This window comes from Gymnogyps californianus, chromosome 6 (genome assembly GCF_018139145.2).
Source record: "Gymnogyps californianus isolate 813 chromosome 6, ASM1813914v2, whole genome shotgun sequence".
NCBI classification, from domain to species: Eukaryota; Metazoa; Chordata; class Aves; order Accipitriformes; family Cathartidae; genus Gymnogyps; species Gymnogyps californianus.
Genome location: NC_059476.1, coordinates 16,020,072 through 16,043,313, shown reverse-complemented (window position 1 = coordinate 16,043,313; position 23,242 = coordinate 16,020,072). Strand labels below are relative to the sequence as shown.

The 23,242-nt window shown below is 43.7% G+C and overlaps 1 protein-coding gene across 1 annotated transcript in view; it reads left to right on the top strand.

Moving 5' to 3' along the window:
* The first annotated feature begins 10,863 nt into the window (after positions 1–10,863).
* Positions 10,864–23,242, top strand: part of FBXW4 (F-box and WD repeat domain containing 4) — a 63,041-nt gene continuing 50,662 nt past the window's right edge. Inside the window, 3 exon segments of the mRNA XM_050899355.1 lie at positions 10,864–11,010; positions 11,013–11,197; positions 21,972–22,067. Of these exon segments, the coding sequence (XP_050755312.1) occupies positions 10,864–11,010; positions 11,013–11,197; positions 21,972–22,067 (428 nt within the window).

Genomic DNA, 23,242 nt, shown 5'->3' with positions numbered 1-23,242 from the left:
AATGTTTTAAGATGTGCAGGGAAGTGGATCCCTCTTGGCTACTTCCAGGGGAACTGCATTCCTACAGTATCTATCACAGGAGTCCCAAGAGATGGCATTTACACACAATCATGACAATTATTTGCAAGCTAGAAAAGTTCAGCAGTCCTGGAAGTGGGCAACTAGAGCTGCCAGGCAGTTTCAGCACCTACAAGTGTTTGAAAAAGCTTATATTCAGATTTTAATCTTGTATTATATAAAATAAGGAGTCAGAAGAAATCATAGCACGTAAAAAACTGAGCTCTTGCAAAACTGCTCCTGAAAATACACCCACAACAATGACAATACACTGAAGCTTTGCCCCAAGTTTTTTACTTTTTTTTCTCTTTTTATCACAGCATTGTTTTTCTCAAAAAAAAAAAAAGAAAGAAAGGAAAAAAGTGCTAAACCTTCCAAGAGACCGTTACTTTTGTATGATTAAGCACACTAATCAGGAGGTACCTCACAGTGAAGATAACTAACTCTAGCCACTTTTGTTTATGCTCTAAGACAAATATCTATTATCATCTAGGATTTCCTCATTGTACAATATTTTATTTGCCCTTTTCTCCAATTTTGTATAGAATCTGTTATACTGCAAGTTACTCGGCATATATTCATTTATAGGAAAAATACTTGGTAAACTGTATTTACACAATACACTGTTTATTAAATACAGAGAATATTTATAAACACACACACAATACTGACATGTATAAACCAAATGAAATTGTTGCTGACCTGAATGGCTGAGCTCTTCAATTCCTTCACCCAAAAGTCTGTTTTGCACAAAATTAGGGTCATAATTAATCACCTCTTCTCCTGAAACATAGCTCTGAAAAGCTGTGCAGCTGGCTGAAAATAATTAGGCCACATTCTGAGTGCGGCCAAAATAAGGATACTTGGAAGATACTGGTTACAAATCTCTGGTAGTTTAAGTTGCAAGGCAATTACCAGATACTGCCAGTGTATTTGAGGTGGTAGAGGAAAAACAGCCCACGCTGTGTTGTGCTGATTGTGAAATGATTTGGAATTGTAGTATTAAAGCTCCTATCACAGCAAAGTAGTACAAAAGGCAGGTGAGTCGCAGCACGTGTAGTGTTAAGAGTCAGAAGCTAGACACTGAAACCAGTATTTAGGCACCTAAATAAAATGACATTTCCAGTGGTGTTGAGCACCCAACAGCTCTGCTTGACTTTCACAGATACTCAGCAGGCAGTGACAGACAGACAACCGACTTTGAGTTTGTCAATCTGGAAGGCAGGTTTGAGTGCAATGGCTTGTATTTAGGATTGCTCCAGCCTCCAGCTGGAAACTGCAGGTAGCACAGAAGGTGACAATTCAGTTCTTAAACGGGATGTAGCCCCCCTGGGACCGGGTGATGGATGACATGACCTGAACTGAGCGCCTTGTAAGCGGTAAGTGGGTTTCTGCAGTGCTGGTTTTGATCTAGCTATTGTTAAAGCATAACAAGACCTCACCATTTTGTGGTCAACTGGGGCTACACGAGAAAAAGCTCTTGGCATGCCATTATTTTCTGGCTAGACTTTGCAAGTCCAGTTTGACTGGGAGAACGTTGATGTTTTTTAGGGCAAGCTATAAAATCCCCCCTGGGGCTCAGGCCTGCTGGGTGGTGGTGATAACCTGCAACTTCACAACACCTTTATTTTTCTTGCTTGAACTGTTTTGCAATGGTGGTGTTTGGCTTTCACTGGACATTTCTGTTTTGTGGTTAGTTTTGGTTGCTGGGTTTTCTTTATTATGGAAGTTCTGGATAGGCCAGGTGGATAATTTTTTGTGTTGTCTTTGGGTGATACCCTGTTCCGATGCAAAGCAGCATAATTCTGTTAAATGCAGTGAAACTGTTGTTTTACAGCAACCTCACATCTGGCCCTGAGACCCCAGACAACTCAGGGAAAGAAAAAAGTATGTTAAGGGAACACTAACTGTGTAATTAACTATTCCAAAGATTGGAAGGCATAAAAGTCAGGTTGCACACACACCTTAATTCTGTCCCTTTGTCAACAGGTGGTACGATCAAAATTGAAGTGACACTTCTGCCTTCTTCAGGCTGCTGGCTCTGCTGTGCTGAATCTCGCCTGTTCGAATTTCCAGTGAACCTTCTTGCATTCTCTCTGGTTCTTACCCTGCAGTTATAACCTCGGTATTGGGAGCAAGCCTGGAAAATTTCAGAATGAAAACTGAAACCTTCCAAAAGGTAGGAGCAAATAAAAAACAGAGGATATTAATACAGCAACAGCTGGACTTCAGCTTTAAAAATGTATATTTTTTAGAGCACGTAGCGTTTCAGATCAGATACAGGTATTTCTGCGTGCTTCTGTTAAATCAAACCTCTTGCCAATAACACAGTGACAGGTTGGTACACTATATTAAAATATTAATTACCAAGCCCCTTTCTTTTGATGGGTGTACTAGAGATACTTCAAATGGATATGTGAGAATTGATCAAAGATTCTGCACGTTGTTGCCACTGCTCACTGGGCATTTCAAACCAAAGAAGAACCTGACTCCCATGAAAAAGATACTGTGTTTTTACAAGCAATAAAAAACCGCTGGTCACTTGATTGCTATGGGGATGGATATAACTAAACTGGGCTTTCTTAAGGCAGAGAGCACGAACTAAGAGAAACAAAAAAAGACATGGGAGAGGGAGGGAAAGAGAGAGAGAGAGAGAGCTGAATTGATTTCAGTCTGTTCAGGTCTAGCTGGAAAACACAATGCAGCGAAACGGTCCCTTAGTCGGCAAGCTTCTTTTCCTAGGTTTTTCCCATGGTTTGAAGTGGAGAGGGAGGGATGGTATTAGAAAAAGTGTGTGTGAGAGAGAGAGAGAGGCTGTAGGAAAGGCAGAGAGATGAGAGACATCATTTGGAAGGGTGAAAAATAGTCCATTCCTTCTGCGGAGTGGAAAACTTTGATGTCCGTGTCTCTGGTTTTAAAGTGGCAGTGTCAGGTTCAGGCTGAAAGGCCCTGGTATTCGAATCTTTGTCTGTGCTTGCGCTTGGGACTTTGCCTGTGCGCACACCTGCACATCCAAACACCTGCTAGGGCACCCACGCAGCAAATGGGCCTTGCACTTCAGAGTGGGTGACAGAAAATACACAAGTAGATGGCTTCACTGATTCCTTGTACAGAGGTTCACGCTGAAAAAAAAGCACGTTTGTATGTTTGTGTGCATGGAAAGAGAGATAAGTAACAGGAAAAAGTGCTGTGTGCTTTACCCCTTTTAAAAAGCTATTCTCTTCCTGGCATTACTAATGCAGTTATAAGGCTCAGAGTGTGTCACAAGGCTCACAATGTCTGAACAGACGAAGAAGCAGTTACAGGTAAGGAGAAAAATCTACGAGAAGCGTTGTGATTTGTCAGTCATCATATACTAGTAAATTCAGTTTCAACTGGTGTCTGTAAGTCAGAAGCCCTTTCTCCTCTGCAGGGTCACAGGCATCTTGCACAGCCTGGCTGTTTTGTCCTTTGAGATGCATTTCAATATAATGCTACTAATAATTCAGACACACTAACAATGATAAGTCCACCGCAAGCCTGGAGGAAAAGAGAAAGAAAAGGACCAAATTTATCCCTCATGGCACTCAAGTGAATTCTGGTAAGAGTTGATCCAGAGTGCAAGTGGCTCTTTCTCCTTTCCTCCCTTCCAAGAGCAGAAAGCTTTGCACTCATGGTGGAGCTGTGAGGGCTCGTGCTCTGCTGGGCAGCAAGCTAATCTCACTGGAATCTACACCCAAAAATTGCACCAGGGACTAAGAGGCTGCAAAAGCAGAAAAGGTATTTGAGAATTATGCAGACATTCAGATCAAGCCAACGACAGATGTAAATGTTACTGCGATGGTCTTGGACTGTGAGGTCTCGGTTTCTAACAAGAATAGAAGCATATGTGCATGGGGTGGCTTGTGGGTCCTGATGGGAGACAGACAATGGATCAATTTAAGTTCAATTGACAGACCTCCTTTACTGGAGGGGACATTTTGACTTGAATCCCTGCAATGTCGGCATTTTCCTTCCCAATACTCATTTTCAGTTTAAATAGATAGAGTGAAAGGCCTATTTTCATGGCAGGTGGGCTAGAGAAGGGAGGTTTTAATGACTCTTTATTCATGGATTTATAATCTGACACGCTGTACGCAGATGTGTTTGTCACAAAACTGTGTGAGGTGCCCACCACCCATCCACGCATTGTCCAGCAGATGTTAAAGCCATCAAGTGTGTTTGCTTCCAGTTCCAAAGGAAAACATTCTCTATTTTGGGACGCAGGATTTTTTTTTTTAAACTGATCTAAACAAACAAACAAAAATAGTCTTGGAGAGGTAGGGCTTACATGATCATAAGAAACCTGTGTAAATGAGGATCTAAGGCCTGCTCCCTGACCCATAAACTGGACTAGTAATTAGTCGTTCCTGCTGTTTGTGGTTCTCATCACAAAACCTGAGGTTAGGCTGAGGACTATTTAAAAATCACGTGCATTAGCAATACAGGATATCTAAACATACACTTACTGCAGTGACAGAGCATTAGTTGCTCCTTATAATAATACCTGAGAGCCTGCAGTCACAGCAGAGGTCATGCCATGTGAGGTACTGTAGCAGCATAGAAAGCACATTGCTTTCCTCAAGGGGTTTACAGCCGAAGGCCTCAAACCTACAGATGAATCTGCTAGGTGGGACCATGCACTCAGGTGGTCCTCCATTGCAGGACTAGGACCTACAGTGTATGGACAGGGGAATACCTTACTCTATATTTTTTTAATATACACGTGTGCTTCATTAATAAGAGGATAGAGGGTAAAATTTGCCTTATGGTTTGGCATAAGCTGAACTGAATAGAAATAAAGGCTGTTTCTAGAACTGATTGGATTCCTGTTGCTCCACTGTAAATCTCTTAACTTCAGATTGATGAGTTCTGTGTTTCAGTGATGAGATAAAACAGAATTAACCAGTGAGAAATAAAAAATGGCAGCCTCCTGATTGAGAGATCCTACTGTGCAAGAAAGGACTACTAGTGAAATGTTGCCTCTGGCTATAGGGGAAGAGAGCAGGAAGCCTAGAACTCTAGTAATTCTGCAAATTTGTAATTGTTGCAGGTAATTAGGCTCTGTATTGGTTGCCTGGTCAAGGCAGACCCAAAACTGCTTGTAGGATTAGGTTTGCTCACTTTCCTTGAGCAAATTATTACCTTGTAAGTGATATGACAGTGGAGCATCCTCCAAGAGCAAGGAACCCCTCTGTACCCACGGGCACACGATGAGTCAGGACACTGTCAGACTTGCTCATGGCAGGCTAGGAACTGCGTGAAGTAGCCATGTAGGTGGAAGGCAAATGCAGGATAAAACCGTATCATGGTCACTGCTACACCAAGGATACTCTTACATTGCTTTATAAATACTCCAAAAAGTTTTGGAACAACCTGTGGAATTAATGAAAACTGAGCTGAAAATCTCTAGAAACAACTTTGTAAGTCTTTATCTTACTCTCAGAGAAGCCAGTGGGTATTTGAATGTTTAGTTCCTCAGGCTCTAAGTATGAAAGGAAAAAGCCCCTGAAATATCTTCATAGGTAGCCCCTATAAAAGAACAAGATTCAAAAGCATTCCTTCAGGAGATCAAGGACGGTCCAGCCTTTGAAGCCTGGAGGATTGGGAAATTTAAAGATCTTTGTGGCAATCATATTGTGCCATTAGAAATCTACCATTTGGAATTGTAAAGCGTTTAAAAGGAATGATTCCAAATTCCACAGCTGTCTGGTGAGTGACAACTTGATGTGGCCTGGGGGGAGGAAGAAGGTCATTGTTGGGAAAACAGTTAAAATGAACATTTTCTGAACAGATGCTTTAGATAATACTTTGATAAATGAGGTTAAAAACAAATAAAATATGCTGGGTGACTTCCAGAAAATAACAGATTAGTAAAACAAACAAACAAAACTCAAAATGCAAAGACAAGAAATAGGTATATGGCTGGTACTTAGCAAATAATAGAGGATTGTTCAAAATAAAATGAACAATAAACACATTCTGAACCATCAAGATGAGACAATTCTGCTGGCTATGGGAGGTGATACATTTTTTTTATTGCACTGCGGTTTTGCCAAGCAAGAGAGCTTCTGGAAGGCTCGGCTGTTCATTCTGATACACTAAAATATTTGAGAATCCATTTTTATTGCCTTTTTTTCCAAACCATTCAAGCAGCTCAGCTGCTGATCAAAATACAAAAGCATTGCATGTGCCCAGCAAGTGGATAATGAAAGCAATCCCCTCAGTTTAGTATCTTTATCAGCAGAGTGTAGTGAGAAAAGTAAACAAACAGCATCACTGATGACAAACTGATTTATGGAATTGTTTGTTTTCATAATTTTTAGCATAATTATAACTAAAGGTCCCAATCCTGTGGCTGCTGAGAACCTTGTAGGGATGGCTGCTGGCTGGGTGCCCTTAGTACTCATTAAAAGCTCCTGGTAGATGTGGTTTGGAAGCACACAGAATAGGGTCTGTTGGGATTATTTTTAAGGGAAGTTTTTTCCTCGCCCTTTAACAGAACCCATACCAAATAGCTTCTAATCCTGATTTCTTCTGGCAGACCTTTTATAGGTAAAACCAAATCAATATGTATAATTTGGGATAAAAAGGAGAAAATTTACCCCCAAATTCGGCATAACCTTTTAATTTTATCCTCTTTAATCCTTTGATAATTTTTGTGCTTCTCCTGCAGAAAAGCAATTTTGCTAATCACCTTTGTGCCAATCCCTGCATTCCTGACAATAGCGTGAACAGCTTCCATCAAAGTCTTTGATGTGGGAAAGACACACACACACATATAATCTGAAAACAATTCAGCTCCTTGGTTCTCAATGGTGAGCACTCTGCTTTAATAGAGTGCAAGTTCCGTGGAGGTTTCTAATCCTTTCTGCCAAACAGAAGAGACACAGTCAGGTAGCACACCTTATTCAGAAGTTAAAATAACATGTTACTTGCTCTCAGAGAAAATCAAAACAACTCAAGATCAAAAACAGATTCCGCCAACCCTAACAGGATAGACTTTCTACTCAGATAACTCTTGATCTAAGTGTGTAACAAGTAACCTGCTTTAATCCCTCAAAGCGATGGTGTTACAGATAAGTACTGTAGTAGCAGAGGAGGTGTCTTAAGTTTCAGAAATACACAAAAGCATTGGTTGGAAGGAAAAACAAAACAAAGAGCTGTCCACATGATTGTGTCTTTAGCTGGAAAGGTGTATTTGAGGGCACTGCAAATAATAAAACCCCTTGAAGACAGCAAAAAAAGAATTGACAGGCAGGTATTGAAACGGTGTTTCTTCCAAGCTGGATTTCATTGACTTACACTGTTAAAGCACAAGCCTTACAAGTATAAGCCCCCCAATTTTTAGCTTACAAACCTTGCAAGCCATGATGCTGGAATCGTCTTCTACTTCAGCACAGAACCCTACCCCATTTTCTAGAGGTTCAGAGCGGTCATGGGCCATGAAAGGATTGGGATCTTCGACTGTAAGATTTGGGAAGGACACATTATTGACTTTATGATTATATTGCACTGAGCACCTGCACTGAGTCCTTTATTAGAGTATGAACAATGTAATGGAAATAATCATGCTACACATACAGTTTTAGTAATGGTTCAGAATCTTCCTTGGTTCTTGCTCCTGCAGACACCTACATATGCACTTACTTCAGCATTGCCGGGAAGACTAGTGCCATTGGGTTCTTAGCCTGTGATGCACAGCTTTGACAGTTCCACAGCAGTCACAGTAGCTGAAACCATGCCTGAGAACAAGTGTATGCAGTTGCGGGTCCATTTCTCTTAAAAAAACAAAGAAAATAACGGATGTTTTGGGCAAAGAATAATTATTGTTACTATGTTGTAAGGCAATTATCCATACTAGAAAACCATGATACATTTAAGAGCAACATATTGTAATTTTTTCTTCATATTACTCTGTCCCCCCTGTCTGGAGCATATTTGACCCTCTCCACAATTACTGCATGCAAACACACGTTTCATCTTAGCCAAATATTTCATAGTTGTTTATACCTTGGGTCACAAACTGGAGAGCACTAAGGCCCCGCTTCTACAGATGCACTTGTCCATACCTTGATCCTGGCATCCCAGAGGGTCACACTGCATGTGTTACTTCGCACCCAGGCTCCTTCTGGACTGCACTAGGTAGTTTCCTTGGTAAAGTGGCATGGCCACAGACTGAAAATACTGTACACTGGAATATGGGTGTCACACAGTGCAGGGAAACATGCACGATACAGATGTTGCCTCTGTAGAGTAAGAGAGCCTAAGGGACCCCTTTGACTGTCTTAGTCTGATATCCTGAGTTAGGACTCAGGTCAACTCCTGGTTTAAGTTTTAGTGGTTGTGGTCTAGCCAGGCTCTCCTTCTAAGGGAAAAAAACCCAACTGGTATCGTTTTTTAAAAAATCCAGTAATGGTGAATCTACCATAAAGCTTGATAAGCTGTTTCAACAGTTAATTTTCTTCACTACAAAAGCATGCTTTATTTATGAATTTGTTTCCCATCACCTTCTGTCAAGAGATCTTATCTCTTTGTCTGCTAAATAGAAGATCCTGGTAGTACCAGATTTTTCTTCCTGTTTCAGTGCTCATAAGGTATGATCACCTCACACCTTAACCTTCTCTTTAGAAAGCTAAATAGACTGAGCACTTTGGATCTCACTATAAAACATGTTTGACAGTCCTGTAATCATTCTTACTACTCTTCTTTGAAACCCCTCTAGTTTTTCGACATCCTTCTTGAAATGTTGGCTGGACAAATTATTTCCAAAGCAGTCACAACAGAGTCAAAAACAGAGGTAAAAGAACCTCCCGGCTCTTGTTTGTTTCCCAGGACAGCACTAGCCCTTTGGTCACAGCACTGCAGAAGGAGCTCACGTTCAGCTGATTATTCATCTTAATGAAGTCTTTACGGAATTGCAGCTTTGCAGGATAGAGTTACATCCTTTCAGTGTGACCTACATTCTTTGTTCCTAGATGTGAGACTTTACATTTGGCTTGACTGAAATACATACAATTTGATTATGCCTAAACTTAACATAGGCTTATGCAGCCATAAGCATCCTTTTCCTCTTGCCCCATGCTTTGTGCCTTCTACAAAGCCTTGCTAATAACAATTTCAGATTTTTTTCAGGTTGCTAGTAAAAATATTAAATAGTGTAGGGTCCATAAGCTGTCTCTGTGGGATCCTACTAGAGAAAGACCAACTTGATAATAAATGTGTCTTTACAATAACAATTTAAGATGCAGAAGTCATTCAGCTTTTAATAAATTTAATGTTTCAGACATTGCCGAAGTCTATTGCAAAAGAGCTAAGTTTAATGCCATCAAAAAGATATTAAGTTGATACAAAACTGCATTCACACCAAGTTTCCATAATCTCATGTTAAGCAAAATTTGTTATATTACCTCCCTTTCAATTGGCTACTTAAGTCCTGTACCAGATGTGCTGTTATTTCACCTGAATTCAAACTCAGGTTGAGAAATTTTTAATTACTTGGGCCATCTGATTCACTCATTATAAATGCTGATAAAAAATTTGCTGCCTTCTGGAACTTCCCTGACTTCCAGGGTGTATTGAAACTCGGTATGAATGGACCAGACAGTTCCTCAGCCAGCAGTTTTGAACCTCTCAAATACGAGGCTTCCAGAGTTGGTGATTTAGTTGTATGAATATTTGAGTGCTTGAGATTACACAGACAAGATGACCTTCTGGAACAGGATGCAAGTACTGTCTAAAGGCCTGTATCCTATGGTAACCTCATTATATGCTGAAATTTATTTTCCTACTCCACTGTGCAAAAGGAGATGTAAACTGTGGTGGGTAAGTGATACCTGTTCAAAGCATTCTAGGCAGATGATGAACTTCTTATAATTTATCTATTTTTTAATTTTGAGGGAGAAATTTCCCCAAGCATTTCAGGATTCTGTAGAGTGGAAAGTACTATAAGAAAGAATAACACAACACTAGACTCATATTTTCCTTCTCCACTGTCTGTGGAGGGCTACTTTGCCATTTTGGACCAGAATCCTTCTGCGCTGTCAGTACTCCAGGCTCCTGTGGATGGCAACAATGACTCAGTTATTATGAACTGTTCTTTCGTGGCGGTGTGCTTGTATATATGTACACACACATGTGAAGTGCAAGCACTTTTCAGCCCCTGCTCTGTGGAGCCCTGGAAGGGGGAATGGATTGCATCGAAGGGTCCCCGTGAAAAGCCAGCCTTAAATCCACTGTAGCAGGGCCTGCTCTTACGTGAGGAAGACCCTTTCTTTTACGTGGCCCAGGAATCTGGGAGTGTTGAAAACTGCTGCACCAGATGACCCCTGCTGTCACTTCGTGGGTGACAGGCACTCCTGACCCTGCTGAAGGATAATTAATGAGCATTAATCACCTTGCTGTTCACCTTCCTTCGCAGGGGTGCAGTGCCTAGCTGGGGTTGCTCCAGGTGGTGGAGCAGATGCTCTGGTTACCTGGGATCACCGTCCTCACCATTAATTATTCACGTTATTAATGAATACGTGGATCAGGTGATGTTACTAATCCCAGCTCGGAAGAATACGGACCCGTGTGCCGGACCGCGCGGGGGGGGGGGGGGGGGAGAAGAAGGGGCAGTTGCGCAGGGGGAGTCCCAGCGACGCCCGTTAATGAATTAATTCGCTAACGAGGGTGGGCTCGGCGGCCCCGTGCCCCCTCCCGCCCCGGTAGCCGCCTCCTCCCCCGGAGGGGGGGAGTGACAGGCAGCGGCTTCTGCCCCATGTGACTGGGGAGCGGCTGCCCCCGTCCATGGCTTGGCCTCCCCCGGGCAGCAGCAGCTCCGGCTCCCGGGGAGGAGGGGCAGGAGCTGCTGCTCCATGGGGAGGAAGGGCAGCCCCCGATCCCCCCAGGCGGAGGGGGGATCCCGGGCCGCCTCCCCCCCCTCCTCCTCCCTCCCCTCCCCGCTCTGGGCCTTACCCGAGGAGCTGCTGCTCCTCATCTGCTCCTACCTGGACGCGCAGGCCTTGGGCCGCCTGGGCCAGGTCTGTCGCCGCCTGCGCTTCCTCAGTAGCCGCGATTTCCTCTGGAGGCGTATAGCCCGTGGCTGCCTCAACTCCGGCTTCACCCAGCTCGGCACCGACCTGTAAGCGCGGCCTTCCCGGCGGAAGGGCGGGGGGGGAGGCGGCCGCGGCGGCTGGGAAAGGCCGGGGATGCTGCGGCCTAGCTGGTTGCTAAGGGGCGTTCTGCGCTCCTGGCGTAGTCGCTAAGGGGGGCTCCCCGCTGCCGTGAGGGGGCGGAGGGAAGGGGGTGGGGGGGCGCTATTCTCGAAGCGCGGCTGCGCCGTCTTTAGTCTGCGCCGAGAGGGGTGGCGAGGGCAGAGGAAGGGCCGTAGCGCCGGGCCCGCAGTGGAGCCGCCCCTGGGAGGGGAGGGATCGCGTGTGGCGGCCCCGGGGTGGTGGGGCCTGACCCCGGCTCTGCCCAGGAGGGTTGGGGGTTTGTGGGAAGGCGCTTTTTGTTCGCGCGAGGAAGCGGGCGAGCATGGCGGGGGCTTCCCGGGCCTCCTCGGAGCCAGGCCCGGCGGGAGCGGCCCTCAAGTGTTGGAGCCCGAGGCTCTCTCTAGATCAGCTCGGTCCCCCAAAGTCCCCCTGACAAAACACGTAGGGTCAGGCGCTTCAAGCTAGGGGAGGTGGGAGCATGGGGAAACGGACAGAGCAGCAGTGTGCAGCTGGGGTGACTCCTGTGTGCCCACGCTCCCTCCCCGCTTCTGAGCAGCGGCCCCTGCCATGGTCTTGAAGATGGCCTCAGAGAAGAAGCCAGAAGGGAGCAAGGCCTGGGCTGGTGTCTTGGGTAAAGGCTGGAGAGTGGGCTTATGTACATTATTAGGTGCCAGAGCCTTTGTGGCAGGGGGCCCCAGGAATATGTTTCTTAGATTCTGCTCATTGAGCAGCTTGCTAGTATAGCTGGTGATGGCTGTCACAGAGAAAGTGACTCTTGGACTCTTCGTGGCTTCTGGGTTTTACAGTTTTGTGTGTAGGGGTTGGGTTCCCCCCCCCAGTTCAACAACACGTTGTAGGTTACGTGCTGTTGCCATAGGTGTGAGCCCTCTTGACTTTACTGTGTGTGACACTAGTATCTTTCTACATGAAGAGCTTTTGGGGCTTGGGCCTTTGCAGCAGTTGGTAAGGACCCAAAGATTGCCTTTCCTCTCTCAAATTTGCTAGCGTACGAAACACCACTCGGAGGCAGCCACACACAATGGGCTTTCCTTGCTACTTTAAGGGTCGCAAGATGAAGTTTATGTTCTTAGGATCTATGAATCTCTTCCTATGGTTTCCCTTTAGCTGCCAGCCCAGGATCTTATTTGTCATCCAGTGACTCAGTATTGTTTCTGTAAACACTGTGTTGACATGAATCAAAAGAAGGGGTGTCAGTGTTTGAGGCCTATTTTGCTGTCTCATATTGCTATCTCATCAATAGCACAGACTTTAGAGAAACAATTATGGCTCCTGCCAGCAGGAGCAGAACTTGGTGGTGCTGAAACTCCTTGTGTTGGATTTTCAGGCCAGCACTTTAACCCATTCAGTCTTCACAGCTTGAAAGTTAAGCACACTTCCCTTCGAAGTCAGCACGGGTAAGCGCTGCAGAATGGCTGTGCACTGGACTCTGTCTACTGTGATATATGATTTTGTCTCCTGAGGAAATGAAGTTCTGTATTTTTCATTAAGAATAAGGTGATACTGTGCTCCTTCAGTTGCAGGAGGGATCAGGTGTACAGCAGAGCAGGTGCAGTGTATGTAAGGACCACCACTTCCCCCTGCAGAGGAATGCAGGTCTATAAACAGCTACAGAAGAGGTTTGCTAGGTCAGAGGGTTTAAGTGAAGGGAAGGCTGCTTGAGTATCATAAGCTCCCAGGGATTTCAGTGCTGTTAGGTTTGCTATGAACCGGGTTTTTTTTTAGTAATTCTAGGATGTGCTTTTGTGCTGCGTCCTATTTTCAAGTTTTCTTTAAACAACTCTAGTACTGAGTGCTGCTTTTAGCATTGGTCAGCACTGCCCTGGTCCTAGGGAGTTCAATCATGGGTAACACACCAAGAGACATTACAAGCTGGTTATGCAGGAACCTTGAGATATATCTGGAGGATGAATCCTTTAATTACTTTTAACTTCATGGAAGGCTCAGACAATCTTCAGTTCTTTGAAATAGCATTGCAGATCTTATGGAGAATACCTGAAAGCCAAGCACTTGTTTTCTCTGTGTGGAGATCCAGCATCGGGGGGCAGTTGCAGGAGTATTACTCCAGTAGGGTAGACAGTTCTGGCAACAAATAAAAGACAAGGGCATATCGCAGTACCAGGGGATCTGAGTATCTGTACATCTCCAGAAGAACGAGCGTGAGTGCATGTGTTGAGTTGTGGTACAGCTGTAAAATTTGTACTTAGCTGGAGAAGAGTTTAATAGTCTCTGTGGCAGCTTGACGGTTTTAAACAGCCATGTCTCCTCCATACTGCTTGCTCCTCATGCATATCTCCAAGATCAATCTGCAAGATTGCTGCTCTTGCAAATGGGGGAGTAAGAGTTGCAGAGAGAGGTTATATTTTATTTAACTAACTGATACAGGTTGGGAAGGGGGTTGAGGTAAGCTTCTGGACACAAAGTCTTTCTTCCTGATAGTAATTCTAAGTAGGAACCTGGTAGGTTGCTCATTGAAGGTTAAATGTGAGCTGAGTAGGTATTTAAGCTAAAATATCACTGGGTAAATAGAATGGTGATGAAGATGATGGATAGCTGGACTGTCTTGATAACTGCGCTTTCTTAGTGATATAGAGTAAATCTTGAGTTTGTAAGCTTGGCTTTGACTTGCTCAAGAGCTAAAGCTTCTGTTGCACATTCTGGATAATGTTGGATGAGGTGAACACTGGTTTTTGCTTTTAAGAGGTTTTTGTGCAATACTGTCCGCAATTGAGACAGCAAAGGCTGGAACCGTTTATGGTAAATGTACTTAATGAAATAACGTGCATGGTTCTAACATTAGATCTCAAACTGATGGTCCCTGGGAGGCTGGCATAAGTTAAAAACTAGTCTAGGGAGTATTTACTGTTTAAAACAAAAAAACATCTCAGAATAGTTTGATCATTTCTGCTGTTAAATGGCTTTTGATAAGCCATCTGTTAATGCTTTGTAAATAGAGATAAATTTGAGCCTAGAGTGTAAGATAGCTGTGAAACTTATCCCCCCGCCCCCACTTCCCCATTTTTTAAAAGGGTGATTAACTTGAAAATGACACCATTTCTTTAAAATGTTGTTTTTGTTCGGTATATCTTCAGATAATTGTAGCAAGATCATCAGAGGGAACAGGCTTTAGCTTGCACGTGAAAAAACTGTTAGCGCAGTCAGCTTGCTTATAAAACTTCCTTATGCCGAAATAGGGAAGAGAGAAAATTTATAAGAAACTGATTGCAAAACCCTAGCTGTTAGCAGCATGGAAAAGAGAAATTGTAGTACACCTGAAACTATTTGATTTAATTTTTAAAATTATCTACTTCTTATCCTGATTGTCTACCTTTAAAAATTGCCAGCTGTGGTTATCTCAGGACACATAGTTAGGCTTAAAAAATGTTAAATTGATTTGCTAATGTTGTCAAAGGAAGATGTGAACTTAATCCCAGACACTAGCTGTTATGCTGAAAGGCATATTCACAACATTGACAATCTCATATTTGCCCTTTCTGGTAGATTCAGCTAATCGGGAGCTGCAGATGTAAGCAAAGTGAAGTATTTAAGGTATTGATTCAATTGTGCACTTGCAGAAGAAGAAAGAAGTTTGCTTTGAGCAACGTTTCTGTACACTTTGTTCCGTGGGTGGGTGGGGAATCACTAGGTTCGCATCGGTGTGAATTACTGCATATAAGGGACAGCAGGGCCTGACTTGGAAGGGTTCTTAAAGCACATCCTTAGTGTGAAAAATGTGCTGTTTCTTCTTTGAGTCAGCAGTAGCAAATGCTTAATAGAATATTGTGTCAGTATTATGGAAGTATAGAGTGGTTTTAGATGGATGTGGTTCTTGGCACCTGTCCTACAAGTCTTTCTATGTCAGGCTGCCACTTGTTCTCTATAGTCATGTTTATTTTATGTATAGACCTGTAGTGCAACAAGACCTTGTCATGAGGATGGTAAAAAGATAGTCCCTACGCTGAGGATTTTTGCTTCACTCAGTCATAGGAGCTGCTGAAGCAAGAGTTGAGCCCTGTCTTTGTGACGTAAGGTGAATGGAGCATTTTTGTTCCAAAAATGCATGGCAACATATCACAGGAAAGTTAAAGCTTAAGAACACTTTCTGCAGCTAAACTGTAGCTGAGCAGTAGCACAAAGCCTTTGGGGTTTTTGGTGAGTATAGTGATATTACAGTTGTGTCTGGTAGCCTGTGTCTGTTTTGCCAGCTGTTGTACAGGCCCAGCGAGAGCAGTCTCTGCCCTGACGAGCTTGCTGCCTAAATAGCCAGGGTAAACAAGGGCTGGGAGGGGAAGCGGAGGCAGAGAGATGTCAACCAAGCTGCCCTCTGTGCAGCAGGTCAGTGTCAGAGCCAGGAATAGCAGAGGGTGCTTTAAGCCTTCATCCAGTGCCTGCTGCTGGACCACCTTGGACTGGAGAAACCGGAGAGGCAAAGAGCTCATTGCAAGGGGGTTCTTTATTTAAAGCATGGAAGAAAGGAATAAAGTTGCAGCTGGGCTAAACTTATTTCCTCTTTGTTACAAAGGAATTTTAGAGGGCAAGTTAAAAGTTGCAACCTAAATAGCTTGACAATGTGCTCTTTGTAACATATTAATAGCTGTTGTCAAAATACAGAAATGTTCCACTGCATGTTTTCTCTCTCCCTGTCTCCTGTTCTGCCTTGCCCACTAGGATCGTGGTATATTCTCCAGTTCAGAGAAACAGATTCATTAATGGATGAATTTATCATCTTTGAGTATTTAAGAGCTTGTGTAAGCATTTCTGTGAGTTAATAAAAGCTGTGTTTTCTCCAGATCTTGGAAAAATATATACACCTGCAGGAGCAGGAAATGGCCAATCTATGCAAGTCAAATCCAAATGCAAACTGCAGCAATCATAGGAGACCTCTGCCTTCAGTTCTGGAGGGGGAGGGAGTGTGAATGCCTGTAAAGCTGCTTCAGTTTCCTTCATCTTTTAAAACTTGTTTTGCCGAAGTTTCATTACTTTAAGTCAGAAATGAAGTAGGCAATGAACTGGTGCAGATGATGCAGAGGGGAATATTCTGGGGAGGATATTGCAATAACGGCAAAAGCCTGGAAGAGGGCACACAGCTATTGCTTTGTGCTGGAAAAGTCAGTGGTTTTTAGAAGCTCCTGTTAGATTCGTTCTTATTCTGTCTTAAACTATTAGTTCTGGGCAGGACAGATCTGCCAGGACAGCTCCACAATATCGAAACTGCTTCTTGTTCTGGGAATGTGAAATTGTTTGTAAGAGTTCTTTCAGGCCTGCCTACCCTTTCCTTAAAAATGAGGTCAAAGTGGAAGAAGAATTTTATCTAGTTCAGGGCTTAAAAAATGCGTGCTGTGCTTGTTGCTATTATCCATGTAACCTGCATGAGTGAACTAGCTATGGGTTATTTCACTCTACCCGAATACTACCCTGACAGTCTACTCTTTCAAATCAGAATATACATGACAACTATTGAGCAGCTGTAGGTTTTCTCAGATCTTCCCAGGGCTATGCATTTTTTGAAGCAGCCCAGATTTCATCTCCAAAAAGCCTACATAAGTCCCTGAGAGAGGCCAAACCCCGCCTGGAGGTTCTAGCCATGATCCCATTGCAATCACTTGTAAGGGAGAGGGCATCTGGTGGCAGAATGGTCTGGCTCAGTCTTGGTGATGATGGTTTTTTGGGAAGCCTATGAGAAAGTGTGTGTCTTTGCTGCATGTACAGAAAATTGCCTGCAGCTCTGGCTCTTATTGGAGATGCTGACTTCTTTGTGCAGGTGAATTGTTCACACAAGCTGTGAGGTGGAGCAGTAAACCTGCACAGCCTGGTAACGTCTAACTGAGATAGTGTAGACACACCAGAGGAGGCAAGGAACAGCGTGAGAACAGTCTGCAGAGCTCTCTTCCGTCTCAGAGTTATGTGAACCCATGTCAAATAGGAAGCAGGGGAGTGTAGAAGACAGGCTGAACCTGGCGGTAAGCTACATAAGGGTCATATGCTAAAGGAATTCAGGTGGAATTTTTGTCCTGGAAGAGACGTTTTGAAAGCTGGCCGACTTGTTGAGGACAGCAACAGGAGCTCCTGACATAAATAGCTTTTCCCTCTCGGCTGTCTGTTGGTGGCCCATGACTTGTAACTGCACTGAGACCCTGCCACTCAACAGGTGTCTCCCGATTACACAAATAAGTGCAGTTGGTCCCTGTGTTAGCCATCCCTGCCACAGGGCCAAGGTTGAAAGTGCGGCTTAGCCACTGTGACCTATTTGTTCCTCTGTATGACCCTTCCAGTCAGGCCTGAGGCAGGCTGGTGACAGCTTTTATGCAGACAGCAGATTTTGTCCACAGAAGAGATTCGGTCTCAGCAGGTCTCTGCAGACTTGCATTTCCAGATGAGCTCTTCAGCACTTAAAATGTAGCAAAATGTGAAGGATTTTGGTGGGTTAGGATGCCCCATGCAGCTGGGAAAATATACAGTATGTTGGTGTTATCTTCTGTAACACGGTATATGTTGTTGCAGGCACCATTGTTTTGAAATTGTAGATGGTCAGTAGAAATCTCCCCGGGATGCAGTAAAGCACAGAAGCTCTTGCTATTGCAGCAATACCATTTCTGGTAGCAAAGGACTTTGGCTGGGGAGGGGATCACTGAAGGCAAAAACTGCTGGAGGTGAAGCTTTAGGAGGAGATGTGCTTAGTCTCCGAGTGAGTGATTCTTTCTTTCGTTGCTTTCTTTTGGGGCCCACGCCAGCAACTGCCATGGTGGCTGAGGTCACCTGGGTCAGTGGTGCTGTGGGGGGATAGTCCCAGTCTCTCACTTCAGCAGCTGGGAAGTGGACTCCAGAAGGAATATTATATTTCTTTTGGTAACTCTGCCAAGAAAGAGAGGAAATCCATAATTTGAGCAAAATACTTTAACTGTTTTTGTAGAGTGGGGTGAGGTAGGAAGGGGGAAATGAAAAATCCTTTATAATGGCTTGCTTGGGATGGCTTTTATCCTGGAACTCTCTCTCAGGCTGTAAGAAATGTTCAGCTTCTCTTTCTTAGTGTAACAAAGTCTTTGTAAAGGGCGCTTCCATCAGGAGTGCGTGCAATTGGAAACATGCATTAGCTCGGGTCATTTATTACATCGCATGGTTTGGGATCCTGATAGTGGTTTTTTGATTAATTAGCTAACAACAAAGATAGCCTTGCGTGTTCTGGATCATGTAACTTTATGAGTTCTTGATAATTGTGACGCCCTAGCAGAGGTGGTAAAATGATGGACTCTGATGGGCTTTAAGAACATTTTGCTTGAATTTCATTGAGTTTTCACATTCAGTGTTCACTGATTCCTTCCTCCTGTGTTTCCTATCATCCTTCTAGGATGTTGGGCTGTACTTCAGTTACTTTCCGATGCAGGGCTGTGTAGGTCCTGGTAAAAATAGCAGTCCTTCCTCAGTGAGTCAGCCTTCAGCAGTCATGAAGTTCACTGTTGGGTGGCTTCTCTGACAATGTGAATGCCAAGATCTTGATTTCACAGAGCACTTAAGCATGTACTGAATTTTAAGCATGTGGCTTAGCATTTTGCTGGATTGCATACTAAGAAAGGTCAAGGTATTCATTGGCTGGTGGATAGTGGTCTCTCTACAGCATTTTACATAGCATTTGTTTTCATAAGGTGGGTTAGTCTCCTGAATCTTTGGAGGTTCAATCCAGTCACTGAAGTGGGAGGTACTTGGTTAAGTCAACCACTCAGTGTAGATGTGTGATGTCTGTTGATTGTCTCAGGTCATCATGAAACAATTCTTAGATTTGCATGTATAGAAAGTGTGTTGATCATGATTGAAGCAAAATGGTCTTTGTAGGTGAGAAAAGGATCTTTTTTTATCAAATGATTACATTTATATGGTTATGCCCTTTTTAACTTTCTAAGATTTGAGAACTGCTCTCATGCATTGCAGTGATGCTCATCACCTTTTTTGATCTATTCTGGGAGTTGCTCTGGGGGGTGCTGTTGAGGAAGCAAATCAAGTTATCAAATTATATCTCAGCACTTGATTCCATCACTGGGCTTGATTTAACTTCTCTTCTGGTATAGGGGATCAAATGTCTCTGACAAGCACTTGAAAATCATTGCAATTCAGTCTCTGCTGCCCTGGTATTGGCAAAGGGGAGGGACATATCAGTCCAATTTCTACATCCCCTTTCTCATGGCCTCCATATGTTCTGTCCCCTTTCTTGCCTCTATTTTGAATAAATAAAATGTCTGGGAAATAAAAGGTGGATGCTTCTAAGACATGTTTAAATTAGCTGGATCCAGAATTGCTATATGGAGGAGGCAGGCTGGATGAATAATATATCTATTAACAGTAAAACAAACAAAAAGATAAACAAAAGCCCCCCAAACCCCACCAGACCTCCCCCATATAGTCCTCACCCCTTCCGGACAGGAACTGTTGATTTGTGTGAAAGAACGAGGTGGCTGTTATAGGAGTAACTGCAGTAGTGAACTGGTACTCTGGGCCAAGCCAATGTGTGACTCTCTTCTGAAATTCCTCTTTCAGCAGCAGGAGGATCAAGGCCTGCCTCCAAACTAGAAAAGTGACCAGCAGTGTAATATGGAGGCTGCTTTTTTGACCTTGGATTCACCTTTTTCGGAGCCTTGGAAATTACATCTAGTCTTAGTAGGGTTTGTGCGTTGAGCTCAGGATGTCTGGTTGGGCCAGTACACATTGCGAGGGGGTTGTGGTGTGAGTGCGTTTTCCATCACTGTGCAAGCTGGTGACTTAAAATCTGTACGTGGGGAGAACTTAACTGAGGGTTGAATGTGGGGAGGAGAAGTGTTTTGGAGTAATGAATGGAATTGGATGTAGGCGGAGAGCCTGAACTCTGTCTGGGAGAGTAATAAGCAATGAGGAGGCTGCTGGACCTGACCTGACTTTTCAGTGCTGTGCATTCCTCTCTCAGATGCTATCTGGCCCCATGAGCTCCTGCAAGTGCTCCCTTTAAAAAAGGAATTCCTCTTGCAGCCTAGGCTAACTCTATAGTTTTTTGGGGTTTTTTATTTGGTTTTTTTTTTTAAAGAGTTAGGAGAAATAAAGAGCTCATAGCTTCCGAAATTCAGTTTTATTTGGTGTGGCACTACTGATCGTAAACTTATAGTTGCAAAGCTTTCTAGGGCACAGAAAGCTTTTCTGTGTGTGGTTTCTGTTTTTGTTTAAAGTGGGTCGCATGCCCAGGAATGCAGTCAAATTATAATGGTGACCAAGTGCCGGAAAGCATAGAAAAGGGGAGGGAAGGGTGAGCAGAAAAAAAGGAGCCTGAGGCTATGGAAGGAAGGCTGGGAAAATGAGAATCTGGCCAGGCCCAGGGCCAGGTTAGAGATTCCTACACCCATTAACAACCACAGGAGATGTTTATTTACAGGGAGCTAATCTTTGTTTTAAAAATGACAGAGTACCCAAAAATCCCACTTCTGGGAAGCGGATTGGGGGCACAGTACGGATGGGAGGAGGGAACTGGTTCTGATCGGGCACCGGTCCCCATCTCTCAAGGATCTTCCCTTCATCCTATGCATCTGGGAACATTGGCTGTTGAGAAATGCATGAGGGGGATAAACTCTGTAGTCTAGTAAGTGGTTCACAACCCCTAGTTACAAAGGATAACTTCAAGAGTTTCTTCTTGTTTGTACTTTTCTGATCTTTTCTACTTAAGCAGCTTCACCAAGGATATTGAATAATTAAGTTTATGATATGAGAAAGGTGGGAGCTAAAGCTGCCTTTTTCCCCCCTCTTTAATCAACCCTGGATCATGAAAGCAAAACAGATGTTGAACAGCTGCTTGAACTGGGTATGTTCATGTAGACTCTAAAGAGACCTTGGTCCCAGGTCTCTGTGGTACCTACCTTTTGTCACCTCTTGAGCTGTGTTGATCTTGGCTTGTCTCGGCTCGTCCCAATAACTTTGGTTTGTATCCCAGCAATTGCTTATGAACTACAGTCTCTCTTTTACTAATTTTGACTGTAAGTAGAGAATTTTCAAGCGATGTGGTGGAATTCTCTATCCTTTGGTGAGCTGCTGCAAAAGATTGTCTTGGGGTGTGTGTGCATTGGATGGTTATACAGATGAATGAATTTTATTTTTAGTTTGAACATATCTTGATTTCTAATTATTGTATCTGGTTATGTGATTGTCAGGCAGGTGAGGGTCTGCAGCAGTTTCTTTACTAGTCTTCTGGCTAGACACACTCTTCTGGCTTCTAGTTTCAGTGTTCTCCTGACTCGTGTTTCTTCCATCTGTTCTTGTTATGGTGTTGTCCTTATCTTAACTGGCTTTCTTTAGTCTCTATTAGAAGACTGATGTCCTGTTTCTCTGGTTGTTCTGGTAGTTTCTTTCCATGTCATCTTGTTTTGATTACGTTTTGTCTGAACCTGTGTTGCATTCAGTATACTAGATCAGGTCTTGATCAGATTTAAGGTTGTACACTAGTGATCATCAGGGATGGCTTTCTTTGCTGATAAGCACCCACTCTGCTCAGTGTTCCTTTCTTGTCAACTTTCACGAGTGTGCTTGCTCTAGTGTGGCTCGGGCACCATCAATGTTTGCCAGTTCATTGTTTGTGGAACCAGAGTGAGAGCATACCTCTGACCAGCTTGAGTGTATTTGTTGTCCATAAAGCATCAGTCCTGGTTGCTAATCTCATCTCTCTTCTTCTGTCTGCAGAGCAGTTGGCATTCCAGTGAAGGAAAGGGTGAAAGTATCTCAGAACTGGAGGCACGGACGCTGCCGGAGGGAGACGGTCCTGAAATGGAAATGCAAGCAAGTGGCTCCTTTCTCTTCTACTTTGTTCTGTGTCAGCTGCTGCGGGGCCTTGGGTTTGCCTCTGTGCCCTGAAAAGAGATGTTTCCTGCTCCTTGTGATCCATGGGGTCTTACAAGTGATGTTGCTGGCCTGTTCTGGGTGTTGCTGGCTAACTGGATGTGGGGTAACTGGAATTGCTGTCTTGCTCTAGGCATTCAGTCGGAGAGTCAAGAGTTCCTTTCTTAGTAAGAGCTTGAATTTATCATTGTTCTGATCTGTGCAGTTCTAGTCGGATTTAGCAATCTTTACTGCAGACTTCAAACTGTTATGTTTCTATCTATTGCTGTATACCATGAGCAATTTTCTGTCCTGCTCTCACAATGAGCATACCTTGATCCCAGACACAGACTTATGTGTCCCCTCAAAATGCTTGGTTTGTCTCCTGTGCTTTATCCTGGCCCCTGATTTGGATGTACAAATCTAAAATGCTAATTGCCATTCTTCTACCTTATGCTTCTTCATTCTCCTACCTTATGCTTCTCTCCTTCACTAAAAAAAAAAAGTATATTTGACATTAATGAGAGGAGATTGTTGTTAAATTCTTGCTTGCAAAGGTGTACTCAGCTTTCAAAGCGAAACGTAAGATAGGTCTCCTTGTCTGAATAGCACATCTAAATTTTCAGCCTTCACATCATCAGACAGAAGGAAAAATGGAAAGACTATGGTTTGTAAGCTGCTGAATAACAGGGACCTGCTACTGAGCTTTCATGCCTTTTTGTGCTGTGTAGGTTGAAGTGGTGGATAATGTGCCACTGCTTATCTAAAGTCCTGGGAATAGCTGTAATGAGCAGAGTGGGTTTTGGTGCAGGTTGTATACCTGCCTTTGAAGTGCTTGCAACCATCTGTGAAGACAGGCTCGGTGGATGTTAGACATCATTACTAAACCAGCTCCCCAAGTGAAAAGGCAAGGACTGATTTAATGAGGCCACCATCCAAACGGCATCCTCTAATTTTCATTTATCCTGCTTCAAATTTGTTACTTCTCCTTATGAAAAAGCCATAGAAAAAGGTAAAAAGCTAAACTGCAGCAGGAGGAGAGCCGCAGAAACTGGCTTAGTCTAGGTAAGCTGGATATTCACTTGTTTTTAGAGGACTGCGTAGGAGTGGAGGAAGGAAGGGGAAATCAAAGCCTG